A 23,163-nucleotide genomic window follows, 5' to 3' on the forward strand; every position below is an offset into this window, starting at 1 on the left:
AAATGATCACAGACGGGAGGATGGATGGACGCACTGATCGCTCTGCATCATACGCCAGGGGATAAAAACCTGGGATTCTTTTTTTTTTTTTTTTACATTACTTCCCCTTTCCCTCTGAGGAGTGTATCTACAGCAGTAAAACTCCAATCTGCTGCTAAGAGACGGTGGGAAGTCCAGGCCCGAAGTGAGTGATTCACTGATAACACGTCTGAAAAACGACCTCAGCTGTATCTCAGGGAGAGACGGCTAAGAAATGAGAACATAAAGGGAGACGTTGTCTCAGCCGCAGACAAATCGTCCCGTGGAAAGCTGCAGATAGAGCCGTGCCATCGAGTGGAGCCGCGATACAGTACCCGGGCCTGTGGAGGAGAGATCCGTCCTTTGTTCAAGGTTAAACTGTTAATTTGCGCTGGGAGAACGGGCTGGACTGATGATTGGTTACACGGGACTCCACGGGGAAATATGCTCATTTACTGCCCTGATGGAAATATTGATAAAGTCATAATAGCATTGATAGAAAGTCATCGAGCAAAAGCTCTTACCGAAGATTAAAACATCGCAGTGGACCCGTGTGTGAAGACACACTGATAGTGATGTTATATGACAGGGGCCTATTAGAAAACCATAACTTAGCAGCTGCTTTATTAATCCGCCGTTCGTTTGATTAATGGTCATTACTGCAGGTTCCCACCGCACCGTCTCGATAGGTGATGACTGTCTTATCGTTTTGATTTCAGGGGGCGAATGTTACGAGTACAAGTGGCTCAGCAGCGTCCGTCCCAACTCCACCCGCCCGCTCATCTGGTGTCAGCGCTCGGACGGACTCAGCGTCACCGGTGAGGAACTCCTGCCAGGGAGTAACTTTTGGTTAACTTGGGTTTCTGTAAACTTACTTGAGTCCACAGGAGTTTGTTTCTGTGCTTCAGGGGTTCACTAACTTTGGTCTTGAAATAAATCTGTTAGGACAAAAAACAAAATTATCTTAAAACTGACTCTTTTTTCATGTGAATAACTGGACTACTTAACCATTTTATTCAATAATGATTCTTGTGCTGTTGTTTCCTTGAAGTAAATAGTAAAAAATGATCATTAAATCTTTCCAAAGCCCAAGTTTACATATTCAAATATTGCTGTTTTTTTGTCTGACGAACGATACAGTCATAAATTATGTTAAATGCTACAGAAGACTAAGAAAACCAGCAAACAAGCATTTGGAACTGGCATTTGAAGAATAAGAATTGTCTTAAACGACTAATCCATCGCTAAAAATGTTTCGATCTATTAATGAACTAATAACTTCAGCTCTAACAAGACTTCAAAACTGGATAAAATCCTCTCGACTGGTCGAACAAGCTGCAGAACTGGTGACAAGTTGTTAAAATAAACAGCATTTTGACCTCGTGATAATTCAGCGTTGCTTAAGTTATCTCTACAGTGAGAAAGTGAGAGGTTCCAGCAGCTCAACACAAAGTCTAAACCCCATTTCTTCAGTCGTGTGTAGGTGGTATTATTTACACAGAATGTCAGAGATATAACAAACTCCTCCGAAAACCAACAGACTTTCTCGCTGTGAGACGCAAAGGTTGTGGGCGACGGGCGCCGTGAAGAATCGCCGCATTAAAACATGAACACGTGTTTTAAAAATAAACCTCAGCCACACGGACTCATAGGTGCAGATAAACGCAGGAGTGTGTATTAATCAGTCAGATTTATTTATACAGCACATTTAAAAAACAGGACAAGAATAGATCAAAAGAAAGTGGAAATAATGCGGGAGAATCGACGCAGTGAAAGAAAAACACAAATATAAAATAATGACAGACGGTTAAATATGAGAACTGTTGGTTGTCTTGTTTTGAAGTAGCAGCAGCACAGTGGCTCTGCAGACACACACAGATGGTGATGTTCACTGTGCTCCTTTTAAAAAACATGAGACCTATTTGGCTTTTATTGTGTTTCCCCCCCCGCAGGAGGTTGTCCTCCCGTGAACCCTCCGACGACCAACAGCTCCTGTGACCCCCCCTGTCTCCTGCCCAGGTCCTTCTGCAGCGAGGTAAGCGCCTCTCTGTTCTCATATCAACAATTTAAAGGAACACAGAGAAAAATACTGCAGAGGAGAATCGGGGCTGGGGACGAAAAACACATCATGAAAACTCAATAAACAGAAAGGAACAATAATAAAAAAAAAAAACATAAACCTGAGAGCGCAGGTCCTGTGGATGAGTGGCAGCCTCTGGACTCGCTGTGACACACGGTCGCCAGAATTGAATTTGAATGCAGCAGGGAATGAAATGACGGCAGCTCGCAGATGTGAGGCCTGTTTCTCTGAAGTGTCACTCAAATGTGCCGCATCAGAACCAGGGTAAATACCTGTTGTTTCACGCAGCAGATGGTTCATCTCAAAGTTCATCAATTGTAATCGCATTTCGGTTTTGAAAGTAAATTTTGGATTCAGCAGCGGCGACGGCTGGTTTATCGGCTGCGTGGTTCCGTCGTATCATAACCACGGAATAAGCAGGTCAGGAGGATCTGATGAGGAGCGGCCTTCTGAGGTCACTGTTAAATCTGCAGATAAATCCAGGCTCAGTTTATTAGGTACACCCGGCTAAAGCTAACGTAATACAGCAGCCCTGTTATGAACCCTACCTTCAGTACAGTTATTACTGCAGACGAGGAGGTTATGGTTCCATCCCTTAGTGGGTTTGTTGGTTTGTTTGTGAGAAATTTCCATGAAATTTGTTGACAAGGATGGAACTGATCTGAAATCAGGGACATTTAGAGGACTGAAATCTCTATCGAGCAGATTTAAATATGGTTTTATCTGCCACTGTATGGAACAAATAGAGCTAGAACCCTGTCTTGGTGGAGGTATGGAATCTACTGAATGACATTCTAGTCATGTTATGATTTTAGAGAAGTGTCGATTCAACTGTATGATCATTTTAAAGGCTGCAGTTTGTGTAGTTGTTGAATTATATTGTTCTATTCTTAAGTGTTTAAAAGTTAGTATCCACCTCCTCGTTATATCGAGTACTGTAGTATAAATATAACAGTTACATATCTAGTACAAGGTTTATACAGTTCAACAGCACCAACAACTACATCCTCAAAAATGAATCAACGCCTTTCTCAAACATTATAGCAACCTTTACCTCTCCTTCATTACTGTTAGCATGCTCTTGAGCAAGGCATTGGATCCTCAAGTACCGGTGTGTAACGTTGTGCGCAGGGTAAATAAGGACAAACGAGCACAGGTTAATTTTGTTTCTGGAACTGAATTTGGAAACAGACATTTGTAGAAGATGCAGTTTGTGGGAATGAGGCCAACAGGACGAGATAAGAGACGTGTGCTGCTGTGCACGGACCTGAGGTTTAAAACATGTGACCCAACAGTAACAGGCCGTCACCCTCCTGTTCAAACATCCACACCTTCTTCCAAAAGCCCCCCCACCCCTCACCTCCATCCAGGCCCCTGCCGAGCACTTCCTGGAACTGCACCTCAAAATCAAACATGGTTGTGTGCTTCCCCCTGCAGGCCGGCATCTGCATGTGCGAGGAGGGCTTCACAGAGGTGCTGTCGCCCACTGGGCAGCTGGACCAGTGCGCCCCCATCCCAGTCCTGGAGATCCCCACGGCGGGGGACAAGAAGGGCGACGTGAAGACCAGCCGTGCCATTAACCCCACCCAGCCCAGCGCCACCCAGCCCGGACGCACGGGCCGGACCTGGTACCTGCAGCCCTACGGACCAGGTTAGAGGATTAAACCACACTGGTTTCCAGATGTAAAGAATTGTTGAAGATGTGTTTTGTTGCTGTTAACTTGAGTCTCTTAACTCTCATACTGTGGAGAACTAACCCTGCGTCAAGATCCTCTTCAGAAACGGCTGTTTTACAGTTGTCAAGTCCTAATTCCAAAAAGCACCAGAGGACAATGTGTCAGACATGTGGAGGAAGTCAGAAGGAAGCAGACAAAAAGAAGAAATAAACAAACTAAAACAGGGACTTGGAAAATAGTCTTAAAAACACAGAGTGCTTTGGTCAGCAAAGCATCACACGTACTTTCTAAAGCTTCCACTTTAAATCAGGTTTATGTAAAAGTTTGAAGTCAGGAACTTTATTCAAAAAATGTTTCCACTTGAACTTCTGGATAAGAAGAAAACAGCTTCTGTATTCTTTGAGTGTCCGGCCTGTCTCTTTTCTTTTTTTTTAAAGTTTATCTGAAATGAAAAGGTTTTAGAAAAACCCAGAGTTTGTAGAATTTTCCTCAACCTGCACAGCAGCTTGTAATCCTCCCAGTGACATTAAGACATAAACCCCAGAGGTTTCCACGTGTCAACGGCAGAATGTGGTTTAAATGCTTTCAGGCGGAATTAGTGTTGACAGGAGTTTAATTAACTTCAGGTTAAAAAAAACTGCTGTTCTCTCGACTGTGCGTCGAAAAAGTGTCTTGATTGTGCATCAGACGTGTTTTTCACAAACGCACGTGTGAAGAAACCTTCTGTGAACCGCCGCCGCATTAACATGTGAAGCTGCGTCTGCACGGAGCGAGTTGTGACTGATGGAGCGCGACAGCGAGACGAGCAGTGAGGATGTGTGAGTGCAGAACAGATTGAGTTAACGTCTGTCAGGAACAAACACTGACACTCGTATCGTTTATCTCTTGTCATTTCTAGTTTTTTTTTGTTTTTGCAGCACGTTTGATGCTGTTGTAGATGAAATTATGGGAAGATTTAAATGGTGTTATTGCCTTTTTTTGAGAAAGAGAAACAATAAGGTTTATAACACAGCCCGTGATTTACAGTGTACAGATAAAACAAAGAAAACAAAGAAAGTGGAGGATCAAGTGGATATTTTAGAGGAGAGGAGAAATAAATTATATTCTGAAGTGCCGACAGTTCTGGGAAACAAAACAACAAATAATTAAATGTTTGACTGTCAAGTGCCAGAAATAATAATCAGAAACACGGAAGTTTCTCTGCCTCACAAGTCAAAGAACTGGCGAGGGCGGAGCATCGGCCACAAATAGTGATTTCTTTATTCTGTGTTTTAACTCTAAACGTTAACATGCATCTGTAGAGGACAACCCTGACCACCGGGGGGGGCTGTTGCTCAGGAGGTTGTCCACTATTTACAATAAATAAATAAATACCAGGTACCTTCTTAAAAAACAGCTCTCTCTTCCCGATGATGACGATCTCGGGGGTGTTTTCCTGCAGCGGTTCGTCGATGTTCTCCCAGAAATGATTGTTTGAGTTCTCTGATGGTTGTTGGTTCCATGTTGACGAGCAAAGAGAGACACTGACGAGCCTCCTCCTCCACAGATGGGAAGCTGAAGATGTGGGTGTACGGTGTAGCAGCCGGAGCCTTTGTGCTCCTCATATTCATAGTGTCTATGATATACCTAGCTTGGTGAGTGGACCAGTTCAATCTCCCTTATTTACCACCACCACCATCACCACCATTCATGAAACCAACCCCCTCCTCATGTCCCCCCCACCCCCTGCTCTGAGTCCAGCGTCCCCCCCCTCCCCTGCCTCACGCCACAGTTTCTGTCTTGTCTTCATTTGTTTCTCTCTTGCTTCCTTCACGCCATGTCCCCCCCCCCCCCCCGTGTGAGAGCAGCAGCTACTGTGCCACGGTGCATCGCTCTCTTAAGGCCCAGGAGTCCGGCGCCAACGGGACGGCGGTGTGGGTGGGCCACAATGCACATGAGATGATTTACACCTGTCCCGATTGCCAAGAGCTGGCTCAGAGCAGCAGCAGCTCGTGAGGATGTGGGGGGGTTCCTGCAGTCCCTCCACATCCTGCAGCCCCTGACCTTTGACCTCTCCGAAGGGTGTCACATGTCCTGCCTGACTCGCTGAGTGAAGGTGCAGGTGAGGACGAACCAGCCGGGATTACTAGAGAGGATCTGGACCTTTCATTTCCCTGTTTATAGCGTCTTTTAAAAGTGACCCGTGTCTGATTCTTTTGCTCATGACACAACAGCTGGATCCACGTTTAATTAAACGACACAGACAGTAGCAGACAAATCATCGTCGTACATAAATACCTAGTTATTACAGTCAGTGTTGAATTTAAAGCTGTGCAACAGGGAGAACGCACAACCTTTACTCAAAGGAAATCCACATTTGAAATATAAGGAAGTTTATTTGCCTTTTTTGCCAAGAGTTCGACATCTCTCCAGTGTGAATGTACAAAATATGAAGCTGTGACAATCAACACCTAAAGTTCACTTACCTATAAACCCCTGTTTCCAGTTTTAAAGCTAAACTACCATATGTGTTTTTATTTAACTCTTTGCAACGTACGTTTCCCCCAAATGAAGAACTACAAAGGCAAAGTTCTCCACTAGAAGTAAAAGTCCTGCATTCAAAGTATTCAAAATACAAGTACCCTGTATGTAGAGTCAGTCCTTTGAGTGAGTGTTTACACATTTAGAATTACACTCATTAATATAAATCAGTGACATTTACATGTTGCAGCTGGTAGAGGTGGAAAAACTTTTAACTACTTTATGAACTGTAAATTAATGTACATCAATATGAAGCAGTGAGATAATGATTGTATGTAAAATCTTAACATGAAAAGAAGGATTGTCAACATCTGAACAGATATTTCCTCAAATAACATCATAAATTCAGGTTGTATTCAAATTCATGTCAAGAGAAGATTTAAGATTTATATGAGAGGAGAAATTTAAAGAAAACACGTTTTTAAAAACACATTTTATTTGTAACCATATTCATTTTATCTTTGGGGTCAGAATAAGATCAGACGAGTTCAGACCAAAGTTAAAGTTACTCTCACCGTCACAGACAGTTCCATAAACACAAAGATGTTTTGAGTCATTTCTTCTGAAAATCTTGTGATAATCTGACGTTTATCACAACTTTTTATATATTTTATAATAATGAATTAATGATCAGACGCAGCTCAAGAAAACGTTAACATTTCTCTGTCACTTTATTTGTGTCACACGTGAGCAAAGAGGTCGGTGATTGGTCCCTTTCACAAGAAGGTGTAAACAGTGAATTAGCATAGTAGCGTAGCATAGTGTCCCTTAGTGTGTTGGTTTAAATACTAGTTCCCACGTTGTGCTGCTGCATGTTTCAATATAAACGTGATAGATGTGTTGTTGTTGTGTTGTAACAGACGACGACATCTTGACAACACACGTGTGAACTTCACTGCAGGGATTTGATTCTGTTCCTCAAATTTAAACCTCCTGGCTCTGGTTCCTTCCTGATCTCACACTGCCCTCTTGTGGCCAAAAGAGGAAGTAATGCACCGCCCCCCCTCCCTCCCTCCATATCTTGTTTTTTCATTAAAGCTCATTATCATCATCTTATTTATCTGCTTTCAGCCATTAGAGAAAATATTGTACAAACATATTAATTGGATTTGAATGTGCAACTGAAGGTTTTAGACAAATAGACGTTAATCAGCTCCTATTTTAATTGATTATTTTTTTAATAATTAGTATAAACTTTATTTATAGAGCACTTTTAAAAACACAGTTACAAGGAGCTTTACGAGTTAAAAGTTAAAAATTTAAGGCAAACAACAGAAAAGTGTTTTTTTTAAGCAAACAACAGGAAACATTTGCTATTAAACTTAATATTTGTAGTTTTCTTTACTGTTTATTGGACAAAACAATGAGTTTAATTCAACATGTCACTTTCAGCTCTGTGAAACTTTACAGACAGAACAACGACTTGATGACTCGAGAGATAAACCAGCAGATTCATTGCTAACGAAGCCTCAGTAATATTCCCGTCAGTATTTGTGAACATGAGTAACTTCGCCAAACCGCGGATGAAAGACTCCGGCCGATTTTTCTTGGCAGCAGATTTCTCTTCTTGGAGCGTTTGCTGACGTTTCATGTGATTCTGTTGAGATTCTGTCAGCGGCTCATCACACAAACTATCCAGAGGAAACTCCCCCGAGGTTCCTCTGATCTGATCTCTGCCGGCTCTCCAGAATATTCCTGTTTAGACGTCTCGGTTCTCCGGAGAGAGCCGCGCGTCGCTCGTCTCTGTTCTCGGCCTTTGGGACGAAGTTTGGTGGGAAAAGTTTTCTCATGTTTGGAAGAAGTAATTAAGACTGTCCTGTTGGCTCAGCAGCCGGAAACTGGGATTGGATGAAACGAGAAAGAAACCACAGCTAAATATCAGCTTTACTTTCTCAGTTACTCTCGAGAGGATAAACAATTCTACACATTATTCACCTCATAATGTTGTGACATGAATCAGAGACGTACACAAGTTAGAAAGTTGCTTTTCTCTTGTGGAAAACCAAGAGTTTGCATCTAAATGAACTCACTAAAACCTGTTAATGCTTCTAGATGGAGACGTGTCCTTGTTTGTGTTCAACCCATTGACCTGTACTTCAATAATTCATATAAACACTTTCACCATAAATGCTAAACACCTGAAAATCCCACATTTACTCCTGTTTGAGTTCATTTGCTAAAAAACCCAGTGCAGAACTCCGTTTGTTAGGTAATTGTCAAAATACCGAAATAAATAAGAAAAGGAAATTTTGTCTTTAGAAATTTACATCTTAACTTCAATTGTTCGAACGGTGTCGGAGAGTTGAGAAGTTGTTCAAGTGTTTAAAGACAAAGTCAATTGTTAGTTTTCGTCTTTTCATGAGAAATTTATTGACAAAAAAGGACAAAATTACAGAATATTGACAGTTTCTTCTAAAGTTTGGTGATTTCTTTTGCTGGGGTCATCGTTCTCTGAAGGTCGGCGGCTGTTGGGAAGCTTCACATTAACTTTTTACATAAATAAATATGACGTTTCAGTCAAAACTTCAATTTTAACGACCGAGTCCTGAATGGAAAATACTAATATTTGATTCCGGAGTAATTTACCTTCAGAAAACTCTCGCTCTTCTCTCTTCTCCAGTTTTCAAGGTGCTGCAGCTCATCGCGTGATGTGAACCTTGTTTTTACATCATTTCATCCACATTCACACGATTCACAATCATACATGTTATAATTTACAGTTTGGTTTTTAAGTGAGAATATTTCCTTCCTGACTCTGTTTTGTTCTGTTCACTCAGCAAAAAGCCAAAGAGGCCTCAGAGACAGAGGCAACAAAACAACCGACTAAAACCTCTGACTCTCGCCTACGACGGGGACACGGACATGTAGCCACCCCCCCACCCCCCCCCCTGGGAGACGCTCCACCGAGGGCCCCCCCCCCGTCATCGACCTTCATCACGCCGCCACACTGAGGGACATGGATGTTTGCAGCTGGAACGGACACGTCACAGAACGGAGATCTTACACAAATCCTCTTAACTGAGACACTAGTGAGTTTAACCATTCCCCCCCCCCCCCCCCCCCCCCCCCACTCCTCCTCTTCTTCTGTGTGTTCTTCTTGACTTGTTGTCTTTCTCAAGAGCCTTCATGAGTTCAGTGAAATGCCTTTTTCTGCCCCCCCCCCCTGCACGTCTCGGTGGTAAAACGGATTGGCCAGGTGCCGGAGACGGAACCCGGCTTCCTGCTGCCGTCTCTGAACGCGGCAGCAGCACAACCTCCAGCTCCCCCCACCCCCCACCCCCCCAGTGCTTTTCTGCTTGTCCCTAAAAATGCTGAGTCGCTGGAGGCTTAGGATGCACTGACGGTTCGTACGTTGCCAAAAGTCACCGGGGGGGGAGGGGGGGAGAGGGGGGGGAGGCAGAGAGAGAGAGAGAGGAGGAAAATCTCCATGAATAGGTTTTGGATTCCTCTTTTTGCAAATCCTCAACTGGGGTTTTTCACTCAAATCTCTTTTGCAGTCTCGAACAAAAGGAGGCGTTTGGTCTTATTTTTCCTCTTTTCGCTTGATTCCGAGGCGTCTGTGGGATTAACTGATCTGTGCGATGCTGATGGAGGAGGGAGGAGAAGCCTGCGACCGCCCCGCCCCCCCCCCCCCCCCCCCTCCACCCTTCGCTTTGTTTCAGGCACTACATTGCACTATATTAGTGCAGCATGATATGCACACGTGACTTCTACCGTTTATTGCCATAGAACACTGCCTCTTCCACAGAGAGAGAACCGCCAGAACATTCAGAGGAAGAAAAAAAAACCCCAACGGGCAACGGACGGAGATGTTTGAGATGTGTCACGTTCTGCCAAACAGGAGTGAGGAACCTCACGTAAATACATGTATAGATTTTATTTGTCACCACGGATTCTTTTGGTTGTTGTAAAGTACCTTTTGTGGTCTGTAGGTTTCGTCCGGTGTGTTTTCACAGTTTTTTCTGCCCAAGATGCAAATTTAAAAGATTTAAACTTGACGACGTCAGCAGGCGACTTGTTTTTAACGAATCACCTGCTTTCACAGTTATTTTTTACCTATAAGGATTCAGATTCAAATTCAAATTCTTAAATTTTTTTTACCCCGCAGGAGTGCGCCGTGATTCGTGAAAAACGAAAATTATGAATAGATATTTAAAACCATTCGTGCAAATGTCATTTCTGCCTTACTGACAATACCTGAATACTAACCGTCCTGTAGAAGAGTTTTTAATACGTGAATGGGGAACAAACATCATAAATCATACACTGCAGCACATAGAGAAATATTAAGGTGAAAAAAAAATGTGCTTTTTCTTTTTTAAAAGGAAAAGTAGGATTTTTAAAACTTTTTCATGTAGTAGCCGTATCATATAGTTCCTATTGTTTTTCAGCCGTACTACATGAGGTGAAAAATGAATTTCAAAAAAAAATATCTGTACAAATATACAATATATGAATAATAAGAGAACTGAGTTCTACGTTTAAAAAAAAAAAAAGCTGGTGTGAAGAATGTTTACTTTTTTTTTTCTTGTGGGATTTGTAAATAACAGCAATTTTTTTTATTTGTTTTTTGGGGGGGGGGGGAATATCTGAATATGTGTACATTTATTTTGTATCACACAGAAAAACAACGTTTAGTTTGACTGTTGCAAAGTGGGTGTATGATAATTCTGATTGTTGTTCATCATGATGCAAGTTGTGTGTTGTGTAAAAAGGGAACGAGGGAAAGAGACCAGTGGTGAGAAGAGGTTTTGTACAGGTTGTTTATATGTGTGGGAAGAATTACTGAAAATAAAACGGGACCCGGTTGTAAAGTTCTTTAGTCTCAAGTCGTGTTTGTTGAGATTCATACGTTGATTATATCATATGTCAGTTTGATTTATGATCTTAAGTAACTGTGACACTAAGTTTAATCACTTCCTCCTCCGTGACCTTTGACCTCTAACAACAATGACACAATATGATTTGATTCATCTTTAAAATAATTACATTTTGTTTGTGTGGTGAGAATCAGAATAAGAATAAGATCATAAATATGTTTGTTTTGTTATAAGACGTAAAACAATATTAGTTTCCAGTCATTGTTTACAGGCTGTGATGTGAAGAGTCAGTGCAGCGGACGACCACTAGAGGTCACCCTCCGACGATGCTTGGAGAAAAGTTGCCACAAAAAGTCTATAACATGAAGCTGCTCCTCTTCCTCCCTCTCTTCATCCCTCCTTCTCTACCTCACTCCCTCTCTCTCTTCATCCCTCCTTCTCTCCCTCTCTCTGTCCCTCTTCATCCCTCTCTCCATCTCTGTCCCTTCTCTCCCTTCTCTTCCTCTCTCTCTTCATCCCTCCCTCCTTCTCTCTCTTCATCCCTCCTTCTCTCCCTCACTCTATCTCTCTCTTCATCCCTCTCTCGTTCTCTCCCCCCTCGTTCTCTCCCCCCTCTCTCTTTCTTACTCTATCCCTCTATCCCCCTTTTCTTCTTCTCTTCACCCCTCCCTCCATCTCTCTAACTCTCCCTCTCTCTCCCCCACTCTTTCTTATTCTCTCTCCCCCTTCTCTCCCTCACTCTATCTCTCTCTTCATCCCTCCTTCTCTCCCTCACTCTATCTCTCTCTTCATCCCTCTCTCGTTCTCTCCCCCCTCGTTCTCTCCCCCCTCTCTCTTTCTTACTCTATCCCTCTATCCCCCTTTTCTTCTTCTCTTCACCCCTCCCTCCATCTCTCTAACTCTCCCTCTCTCTCCCCCACTCTTTCTTATTCTCTCTCCCTCTCTCCATCTCTCTCTTCATCCCTCCCTCTTTCTCTCCCTGTCTCCCTCACTCCATCTTTCTGTATTCATCCCTCACTTGTTCTCTCCCCCACTCTCTCTCCCTCTCTCTTTCTTACTCTCTCCCTCTCTCTTTCTTACTCTATCCCTCTCTCCCCCTCCTCTCTCTCTATCTCTCTTCATCCCTCCCTCCTTCTCTCCCTGTCTCCCTCACTCCATCTTTCTCTCTTCATCCCTCCCTCTTTCTCTCCCTGTCTCCCTCACTCCATCTTTCTCTCTTCATCCCTCACTTGTTCTCTCCCCCCTCTCTCTCTCCCTCTCTCTTTCTTACTCTATCCCTCTCTCCCCCCTCCTCTCTCTCTATCTCTCTTCATCCCTCCCTCCTTCTCTCCCCTGTCTCCCTCACTTCATTTTTCTCTACTTCTCTTCATCCCTCCCTCCCTCTCTCTTCCCCCCACTCTCTCTTACACCCCCCCCCTTCTCCCTCTCTCCCCCTCCTCTCTCTCTCTCTCTCTCTCCCTCTCATATAAAACGTCCCCCCCCTCCCTTCTCCCTCTCTCCCCCTCCTCTCTCTCTCGCTCTCTCCCTCTCATATAAAACGTCCCCCCCCTCCACTGACTCTCACATCTACAAACTCCTCCGTCCTCGTCGCTGCGTCTCCAAACACCTGACCCTCCTGAACGAGCTCCCTCACCCCAGGACTCCCTCCCTCCCTCGCTCGCTCGCTCTTCACCTCCCCTCGAGTCGTTCTCTCGCCCTCGACTCAGTCAGGAGGAGATTTTTCTCTCTTTTTTTTCTTCTTGTTGTATTTTGCAGCCGAGACGATTCGAGGACAGTTTGACACGAGGGGAGATTCTCCACGAAGAGGCATGAGCCCCACGTGCCTGTGGGCGGCTGCCGCGCTGCTGTCAATCATCTCTCTGGTGAGTTAAATGTCATTTTGATTTGACCTTTTTGGGGTTTTTTGTCCTCTCGTATCTTCTCGTGTCTCCAGATTTGGGTGTTTGCTCTCGTCTAGAAGAAGGAAAGTCCACAGACGTGTAGATTGATGTAGTTTGATGATGTGAAAATCCTAAAGAAATCTAAGTGTGATGTTGTTCTTTCAGTTTTCTCTGAGTCTCCAGGTAGATTCACCTGTGACAGTCAGAGACGTGTGTTTTTAATATATACACAAATATCCACAGACTTTTAACTGCTCCGAGCAACGACTCATTCAACTCTTCATGAATTAACAAATGAAATCCGCCCTCACACAGACCTGCTGGACATGTCCCCCCGCCCCCCCTTTCCTCCTGCATCTCAAACCCAGCGTCTCTGACAGAGCCGCCTGAGCTCGTTCTGACAAACGCACCAGAACGCTCCGAACCCGGCGCCTCGACACTTTGTGACAACACAATTCCTTTAATCCCGGCAGAGACAGTAACCCCCCCCCCTCCTCACCCCTCACCCGCAGATAAATCTGTCAACAAAGCAATCAAAGGCGAAACAGGAGCCACTCCTCTCGCCCCGAACAAAAAAAAAAGAAATTCCATAAACTTAATCCCCGCAAACCTGACTGCCCTTAAAAAGCTCCCGTGGCGTTATCTGTGTTTAATTTGCATAGTGATGGAAAGAAGTCAATTACTATTAATTATTCTCTACAACTTAATACCCATTATCGAATTGAATTCAATGTCTTGAAAACCATAAACTCAATTTCACAGCTGACTAAGCACACTAATCATTTCACCCCCCCCCCCCCCACCACCACCACCACCACCTTTCCTTTTCCTTTTCCTTTTTTTTTTAAACGAAGCGTCTTCCTGCTCTGAAAGGAAACAAGGGTTCTTCGATTCCACAAAGCAATAACATTAACAAACATGGATTCTCCTGTTGCCACAGTAGAGAGAGCATCATTAAATCCTGTGTGTGAGTTGTATGCGAGCATCATGGCGGATTGAGCAGATCTCACAGCATCACTTGATGGGAGTGTGTGTGTGTGTGTGTGTGTGTGTGTGTGTGTGTGTGTGTGTGTGTGTGTGTGTGTGTGTGTGTGTGTGTGTGTGTGTGTGTGTGTGTGTGTGTGTGTGTGTGTGTGTGTGTGTGTGTGTGTGTGTGTGTGTGTGTGTGTGTGTTTTTCCAGACCGGGCTGCCAAATTGCTTCGCTATGCTTTAATGGGATGATCATAATTGTTTCGTACTCGGTGCATCCTAAGCTTTCGCCTGCAGCTCCTTCAACAGATTGACAGACCCATGGGAACCTCACAAACTTATTTTGGCCGCCTTTGAACCAAGTCGTGTGTGAAATAATATGATTATGCGTTTCTCCTCTGGGTAAGAACTGGTGGCCAATATTTTTTTTTATTTTTTTACCCCCCTCTCCTCCTCCTCCTCCTCGTCCTCCTCCTTCGTCGTCTTCAAACTGCCCCACTCTCTAATATCCCGCAGTCTGTCCACGCTCACTATTTATCCTCCTCAGAAGTCACGGTGATAATCGTGCCCCGGCCGCTCAAAGCGCCGCGGCGGCGATAGCACTCGGCTCCATCCGCAGCTTCCTGTGATGTCTTGACACACTTTTTGATTTGTCATCATCTCTGACCCCCCTCAGGTACCACTTTGATATCACTGCGAGAATACAGGCCCAAACTCTTAGTGGGTGTCTAATGCCCTTAGTTGATCCATCAGCTCAGCGACTGGGGGACCTCACGAGGCGAGACAAGATAAATTCACTGTAAACGACTATGACGACCATCATCTCCCCAGAGCTCCGGCTCTAAAGACGCCATCAACACCGAGCACCCTTCGACTTTCTGTCTGGAGGAGCAAGTCTGTCAAAACACAGGCAAACCGAAGACGATGTTTCACGAACCCATTGGAAAATCACAAATTAGATTAAAAATAAGACTCGAAGCCGCTGTGTCGTAGCCCAAAGGTCACAGGTTTGATCCCACGTCAGCCTCATGCTCTGGATCCGAGCTCCTCCGACTCTAAGCCTCTCCGGGGCTAAGAGCATCAGTTTAATACCTCCATTTTAAAAACTAAATAAATCCACAGAACTGCCTTTTTAAAAAACGTTTGCTATTGTTAATTCCTCGTCGCTGCAGCTGAAGCATTCAATCAACGCTGCAAAGTGGCTGCCCCCCCCCCCCACAACCTGCTATCGGCCCCCAACCTGCCATCCGCCCGGTCCCTTTCTGTCCTCGCTCTGTTGTACTACAAGTGTCGCATTCACAAATCCTGCCCACACGGCAGTCACAGCCGCCGCAGCATCCAGCCAAATGAAAACTGACACACACTTTCATTCTTCCTCGCACTCGGTTTTTGTGCGCGGCCCCACGCCGGCTCCTCCGGTGGTTCTATTAAAGGTGGAATTTGTCGGGTTGTTGGCAGGGCCGGGCCGGGCCGGGCCCATAGAATATCCTCCCAGCTCCCGAGGGGAAGCCGGGGGGGGTGGGGGGGTTGTTTATCTTCCTGTTTCAAAGAGCGGACGCCTGCGCCTTATCACAGTCTCGCCGAACGAGTAGATAGCATTTAGGTTTGTCCCGCTGCCTGCCCGTGTTTGCATCTGGCAATCAGAGAGTGGTTTCCTGAAGGACTTGTGCAGAGCGATGCTGTTTGTGTTATCTCGCCGAGGGGATTGTGCCTCATGAAGTGAACCTGGGAACAATATTAACACAGTTCCATGAGGTGTGAGGGGAGAGGGAGACTCCTGCAGAACAAACTGAAGGTTTTAATGTTAATAAACCTAAAGTTTTAAAACCGATTGCACTTTTGGCACAAACTGGAAACAGGAAGTTCAGGTCGAACAAAAAGAGGATTTAGTTTGTTTTTTGTTAAAAAAAAAAATATGAATTTCATTAAAACGAGGATCTCTCTTCTTCTTCTGCTTCTCGAGTCCCTGAACTTAAGTGTGATACTGAATCACCGGAGTCCTCATTAAAAGCTGCTGATGACTAATATGTCTTTTACTTTTAATGTTATGTCTTTAAAGGTTTTAAATTTAAAGTCGTTCATCTTTTTCGAAACATTAAATATTTACTGGAAATAAAAAATAAATAGAAATAATTTAAACACTGAAAACTCATCTAATCTGCTTCATCGTGTGTGTGAGAGAAATTGTTCAAACTTTGGCAGAAAACAGTGGATTCATGGAAGATTTAGATTAAGAAAATAAGATTTCAAGGTCAAACTAATGAAATGACACAAAGATCTGCTGCTTTTTCGTGGAATAAACCTTCACATTTGCACGTTTTACCTCCTACAATAAGAATCATATCATTTTGCGTTTATATTCCATTACTTTCTATTTATTTCTTCACCAAAGGAGTTGTGTGTGTGGCCATGTTGATGGTGTATGTTTCAAATAGTGTTCGGAGCGGAGGGATCAGATAAACCTGAGTTCGGCTCCTGAACAGACGACAGATGTTTGTCGGATCAACTCGAGGTTTGTTGAACATCTGTTGACAATGTGAAAATAAAGAATTTGACCAAACTTTAAGAGTTTCGTCGCATAAAGACGTGAATAGAAACAGCAGAAAGCTGCCTGGAACTAAATGAATCCAAATAAATAGAAATAAAGAAATCATGTGTATAAACGGAAACTTTCTATTAACGCTCATTGTTTCCTGTTTGAATTATTTACATTTTGCCGACAGTGAAGATCAGTTGTCGTCTTTTACTCTTTGTTGGAGGCGGTTAAAGGTTCAGACTCTAATCAATAGACTTTCAGTCAAAGTCAGTGAGAGTCTCCTGTCTGCCAGCTGTGTGTGTGTGTGTGTGTGTGTGTGTGTGTGTGTGTGTGTGTGTGTGTGTGTGCGTGTGTGTGTGTGTGTGTGTGAGTGAGTGAGTGAGTGAGTGAGTGAGTGAGTGAGTGAGTGAGTGAGTGAGTGAGTGAGTGAAGAGAAGAGAAGAAGAAGAATATTTCTTTATCTGTTTAACACGACTGATCATATATCAATAATATAACGTTTCCAACTATTGATAATTGATCGTTAACGAGCTGTTTAGATTCCTTCAGGTGGTATTCGCCCTCCAGGGAGTCTCAACAGTTAATAACGTATCATGAATGATGTATGACACATTCATTTTGTATTTTCTTTATTACAAAGTATTGTAATGAAAGTATAATTGACCAAGTTTAGTTGGTAGATTCAGCTACGAGCTTTAGAACCTCTGGATATTGGTCCAAGTAGTTAACTAGTTAACTGCTTTAACAACAACTAGTGAAATCAAATCAAACTTCACATCGTGATTAAATAAATTCCAATTAAGTGCAAATTAAATTTCACCTTTCGCCGTTGACAACATTGTTTTCCCTGATTTAATACGATCCCCCGCCGAGAGACTAATATCTGTTAAGCTCAGAACTTCTCACACTGTCGACCTTTACGCCGCCATGTTTGTTCTCTTCTCTCTCTTCTGCTCTTCCACTCACATTCCTGCTCGCACCGCTCTCACTCTGTTTGTGCCTCGTTCACATTACTGACGCCAGCGCGAGGTAAACCTTGCCCCCCCCCCCCCCCCGAGTGTTGGTGCAGTCAGCTCTGAACAGTTGCTTTAGTCGGGACTGCCTCTGATCTGCCTAATCTCCGCGGGCTGGATTACAGGTTGGGCTCTAATCCGTGAAGTGGGGTCTGTGTGAGTCTCTAATCCAGGGACTGGCAGGTGCTTTAGATGAAAGCTAATTGCGTGTCGCAGTTTGGGGACGGAACACAAACGCCGGTTGACAACAGAGGTTCCACAACAAGGAGTCGGTCCGACGCCGAGCGGGCACGCACGTCACATGGGCGACGTGTCGTTTTGATAATCTCGGTGGGAAATAATAAAGAAGTCCCCCTCGAAAAAAAAAAATCTGATCCTAGTGACACGGAAATTATTCATCACTTAAAGCTGCAGGAAACTTTGTTGCTTTTCAGAACTCAGCGTTGATCCTAATTTACCGGTTGACAAAAATGGAAAAAACTGACAACGTTCTTCACCTTTACACCTTAAATCGCTGCGCACACACACACACACACACACACACACACACACACACACACACACACACACACACACACACACACACAGACTCACACACACACACACACACACACACACACACACACACACACACACACACACACACACACACACACACACACACACACACTTAAACCAGCTCAGAGCAGTTTTCCTAAAACCCCTTCATCTGGTTTCAGGATTCCGTTGAGACTGAAACTCGGTTACTGAGAAACATCAGTAATTACTGCAGCAGCAGAACGATGTTTCCTTCGGTCGCTGGAGACTTTCGACGACTCCGACTGGAAACAAATCATGAAAAATTAAATGGGCGCTTATAGTTTGTATCACGGGTCAAAGGTCGTTTGAGGAGAGTTGGTTCTTTGATAACTGCTGAAAACATGTGAGAGTGAATTCACGTTTGAAGTCAATCAAAGGATCTGGTTTTAAAAAATCCCTTTAACCAAATCCTGTAGTTTTTCTTTCACACATTTTTTAACCTTGAGTCATAAAAACGTGTATAAAAATCAGATGTTAACGCTTTATCAGTAAGTTTCATTAGTTTGAATGTATAATGGTACAAATACTTCATAGTGTAGCTTTAAAGCAGCTTCAAGGAAACTTCTTATCAATGCATATGTCAGAAATTATATTTGTATTTATAATATATTAATTTAATTTATTATTTTTATGAATAATAACAGAGATATGGATCTTGGAATACGGTTATATTTGCCAATTTATATTTAAAACAATATTGGCAAATATGTTCTTATCAAACTCTAATGACAAAGAAATGTAATTGAGGCTAATTGATATTTTACCATTTCAGCATAAACTCTATAATAAATAACAATAAACAACTAAATATATACAGAATACAATATGATAAATATTGATAAATAAATATATACATATTACTACCTTATTAAACCATTAATTCAATGTTTACATACTGGTTTTAAATGCTAAACAATGTTTAACCGTTAAAATGAGCTCAGCTCCTGTGTTTCTCTGCAAAGATCCAGTATTTTCTTCCATTATCACTTTTAAAACGAGCAGAAATCACCTGAAACGTGATCAATGGGAGCCGCGGTGTCGCTGTCAGCCTTGTAGCTCATTGGCTGACGGCCTATAGACACTATTTCACTGAACTTTTACATCCTAAGGAGCTTTATGTTTGACGGTAATGGAGCCGATAAATCGTGGACAGGAAGCCTCCCTCGTCCTCACGCCCACTTTATCTTTTTACAATACATCACCACACAGGCGACATGACAGGCTTTTGTTTCCAGCGGGGAGACAAAGGGAGCTGTTCATTAATACAGTCAAACGACTGCACGGGGGAAATTCACATTTCTCCTCACCTTGTCACGACAAACATTTCTCTGTGAAGGTCTCGCAGTTTTCTTTTTGTAAAAGATTCAGCTGTGCTCAAAACTTCTTGCTGCTGCTTAAAAGGCTTCAATCTGCGTGTGTGGTGTTTAAAGGAGGCTCAGCCGACGCTCCTGTGTTCAGGGAGGAGGACGGATCCAGCAGCTCCGGAGCCAAACGTCTCCACAAAGCCACTAACGGCTCGTTCACATCAGGTCGTTCATCATCGAGGCCTCTTCAAAACAGCTGGAGGCCGTTTCTCCTCTCAGCCTCCTCCTCTGCGGAGTGCACGACGCGAACGTGCGCTCCGGAGGAGGATCACAACTCCTGCAACAGTTCAGTCAGAGCGAGCCGCTCTCACACTCACACCCTAAAGTATCACAATGTCACCCAGAGAACTTTCTGAATGAGAGAAGACCTTATTTTCAGGGTATCGATCGCAGGGTGACGGTAGAAAATATAAAGGCTTCGACCAGATAGATCTGCTGTCACGTTGCACGGCCGGGGTTCGGACATCACTGTCACGGGCCTCTGTGGGGGGGCACGGCGAGTCCTCGCTCCCTCATCTGTGTGATTGTTAGAGGAGAGACGCTGAATGAATCATCAATCATCCATTCAGGGCACATTCAGCAGGTAATAGTCTGCTGTTGCATCACGTCTACGCCCGAGCAGCGCCTCATTCATCTGGACGTATGGCAGGAATACCTTTAATCTTGATTAGGACGCCCTGCACAAGACGGTTCACACACTGCGAGACTTAGTTACAGCATTAGCAGCGTTTCTTACAGGTGCTGACACGCTGGGGGACGGATAAATCATCTGCGCTCGTCGGCTTTGTCTCCTTGACACCAAGGAGACGCTGGAGTTTATTAGTCGGAAGGACGACAACAGAGGATACACGAGGCGAGGACGTCCACCTGCACTGACTTTGTCCAGTTCTGCGCAAACACAGTTTATGTTCTCTGAAAAGTTTTGTTCATTTTATACAAAAAACCTTGCAACTAAACTGAGGTTTGAGAAAATTCATTGTTCGGGCAAATAAATAAAATACAGCCAACGGCGATAGTTTGACCTCAACAAGACGATATCTCATCTCTGGCAGGAAAGTGTCACATGATCCAGCTTTATCCACCTCAATCTGCCCCCTGACGTCCACACACCTCATCATCACTGGTCTTAAACCAGCTAACATCTGGCTTTTTGTTTGCTATGGGAATGGACAGAATCGTCTTTCGCTCCCTGTTTAAAAGACTCTGCGGTCGACACAGGTTTTTAGCTGCAGCGATGGAAAGAGACACAGAGGTGAATGGCCTTTAATTTCAGTGTGAAAAAAACAGAAAGGCAAACTCCTCCACTGGCAATGGACTTGCTGTTTTTTAGCGTGTTTAAAAAACCTGCATATACAAACTAATTTAGTTCAAAGCAGGTATTAGGTTTGTGTCTCTCATCGGAATATTTACCTCCAGCCAGGAGGTTTGTTTCTTCGTTGTTTGTGTGTTTGTTAGAGAGATTACACAAAAATGACTGAACGGATTTCCATGAAACGTGGTGGAACGATGTTGTTGAATTTAGGGACCAGGTAGTTTTTTTCACTTCCTTTAACATTGCAAGAGTCATTTTTCAAAAATGTAATTTATTTCCTAGGGATCTTGATAATGAAAAGAGATCCTCAGACCATGCTCTCATATTCACAGACAGAATTTACAAATGCTCCTCAAATTGTGTCCAGTCTGCGTTATTGTCTGTCAACACGTGTTGGGAGTGTTTCTCTTTCCAGTTTAAGTTTTCCCTCTTTTCACTGGGTTCTTTGTTTCTTCGCTCCTGCAGGTCACCGGCGCCGGGTCACCGAGTTCAGGAAGCTCGGACTTAAGAGGGAGCTCGAAATCCAAAGGGAAGACGTACTGGAGCGAGAGCAGCAAGGCCTTCTCCATCAGCCGCCTGCTCTCCCAGACGCTCTACGACAAGGAGAACTTCACCTCCCTGGACCTGAACTACGGAGAGGCCGACTCCTTCTCCAAGCAGGAGCAGTGGAACTGGCTCTACAACGCCTCGAACCCCCGGGACCCTCGATCCAGGACGAAAAGGAGGCCCATCGTCAAGACCGGCAAGTTCAAGAAGATGTTCGGTTGGGGCGACTTCCACTCCAACATCAAGACGGTGAAGCTCAACCTCCTCATCACCGGTAAGATCGTAGATCACGGAAACGGGACGTTCAGCGTCTACTTCCGCCACAACTCCACCGGTCAGGGCAACGTGTCCGTGGGACTGGTTCCTCCGACCAGAGCTGTGGAGTTCCAGGTGCAACAGCATCAGCAGCACCACCACCACCACAACCAGCAGCAGCAGCAGCAGCAGCAGCAGCAGCAGCAGCAGCAGCAGACGGCCCTGGAGGCCAAGGACGCCAAGCTGTTCAACTGCCGGGTGGAGTACGAGAAGGTGGAGAAGGGCACCAGGAACTCGCTGTGCGCCCACGACCCCTCGCAGAGCTGCCCGCAGGAGCAGACCCAGAGCCACGTGTCCTGGCTGTGCTCCAAGCCCTTCAAAGTCATCTGCATCTTCATCAACTTCTACAGCACCGACTACAAGCTGGTGCAGAAGGTGTGTCCGGACTACAACTACCACAGCGACACCCCCTACCTCCCCACCGGCTGATCGTGTGAGCGGAGGAGGAAACGAAAACCCCCCCATAAAGACAGGCTGTCGGGTCCTGAGCGATGTCAGAATATTTGAATAAAAATGGAGTCGGGACACTTCAAAGTTTGAAACGTTGACAGGTTTTATTACAGCTAACACGTCCTCGTCTGAGACTGATCCAGCTCCAGTGAACACACCTGCCCCGGGGTCATGGTGGGAGACTTTACAGGCTTGCAACACTCTATACTAAACACAAAGCTGCTTATACATCGAAAGGAAATTCTCAAGCCAACCGTAAAAATATGCTGATTGTCTTTATGTAAATATCGTGGATTCCACACAAAGACCTGAGAACAGTTTTATTAATGTTTTCTCCTGCTATTCTCATTGTTTATTACGTTGATGGTGTATTTCCCGTCTCAATCATGCTTTCCCGTCTTTTCCAATCAGTCTCTGGTAATCACTGCAAACACATAAATGTCAATGCAAATACGAAGAACCTGTCAGTATGCATTAGAGGGCGTAATGGAAAAAGCAAACATTTCTGGAGTGGTGTTGTTTTCTGCCGTGTGATTGTTAGAATGAATATACCTCTCTGGTGTTGTTGTTGGAGTCGTCCATGTACGTGCATGATCAGAATGTGGTAAACAACTGAAAAAACAATCCATCTGTCACAAGTAATCCTTCATCGAGCCTCAGACGTCACCGGAGAACAAGAACAAGACAACAACAAAAAAAAAAAGAGAGACTTCTGTTTTAATTCTGTGTTATGTGTCAACGCTCTTAAGGCCGTGGGTGGAGCCGAGTAGACGAAACCAGTGGAGGGTTCCAGTCAAACACGAGCAAGAAAATAAAGAAATAAAAGATGCAGACGACAGAAATACAGACGATCTTTTCTCTGCACTGCATTTCAAAAAACAAATTCTGGTGTTTTCTCAGTCCTGCTTAGATTTAGACTTTTAGACTCTTATTTTTGTGAATTTACAGGAAGTACAAGACAGTTTAATGCAGCTTGATCACATTTACTGTTGAGCCTATACTATTCTAGTTCATTTGTGTCATTGTAGGTTTTGTAAGTTGAACATAAACATTGTTGTTTTTGGTCATTTGCTAAAATGGTTGA

The 23,163-nt window shown here is 44.0% G+C and overlaps 2 protein-coding genes across 3 annotated transcripts in view; both read left to right on the forward strand.

Annotated features, from left to right (window-relative positions):
- LOC117777087 (thrombospondin type-1 domain-containing protein 7A) overlaps window positions 1–10,071 on the forward strand; it is a 120,514-nt gene extending 110,443 nt beyond the window's left edge. The window contains exons 25-29 of one of the 2 annotated variants that reach the window (XM_034611608.1): window positions 738–836; window positions 1,971–2,053; window positions 3,536–3,749; window positions 5,321–5,408; window positions 9,072–10,071. In XM_034611608.1, the coding sequence (XP_034467499.1) occupies window positions 738–836; window positions 1,971–2,053; window positions 3,536–3,749; window positions 5,321–5,408; window positions 9,072–9,162 (575 nt within the window). In that variant the 3' untranslated portion in view covers window positions 9,163–10,071. The remainder of the gene's footprint in view (window positions 1–737; window positions 837–1,970; window positions 2,054–3,535; window positions 3,750–5,320; window positions 5,409–9,071) is intronic. The other variant, XM_034611609.1, reaches the window with a different exon arrangement.
- A 2,601-nt stretch (window positions 10,072–12,672) lies between these two features.
- LOC117777326 (neurexophilin-1) lies at window positions 12,673–22,951 on the forward strand. Its single transcript, XM_034612026.1, has 2 exons — window positions 12,673–12,976; window positions 21,234–22,951. The coding sequence occupies exons 1-2, from the start codon at window positions 12,923–12,925 to the stop codon at window positions 22,056–22,058; spliced, it is 879 nt and encodes a 292-aa protein (XP_034467917.1). The 5' UTR covers window positions 12,673–12,922; the 3' UTR covers window positions 22,059–22,951.
- Window positions 22,952–23,163: the final 212 nt, after the last annotated feature.

This window comes from Hippoglossus hippoglossus, chromosome 16, assembly GCF_009819705.1.
Source record: "Hippoglossus hippoglossus isolate fHipHip1 chromosome 16, fHipHip1.pri, whole genome shotgun sequence".
Lineage (NCBI taxonomy): Eukaryota > Metazoa > Chordata > Actinopteri > Pleuronectiformes > Pleuronectidae > Hippoglossus > Hippoglossus hippoglossus.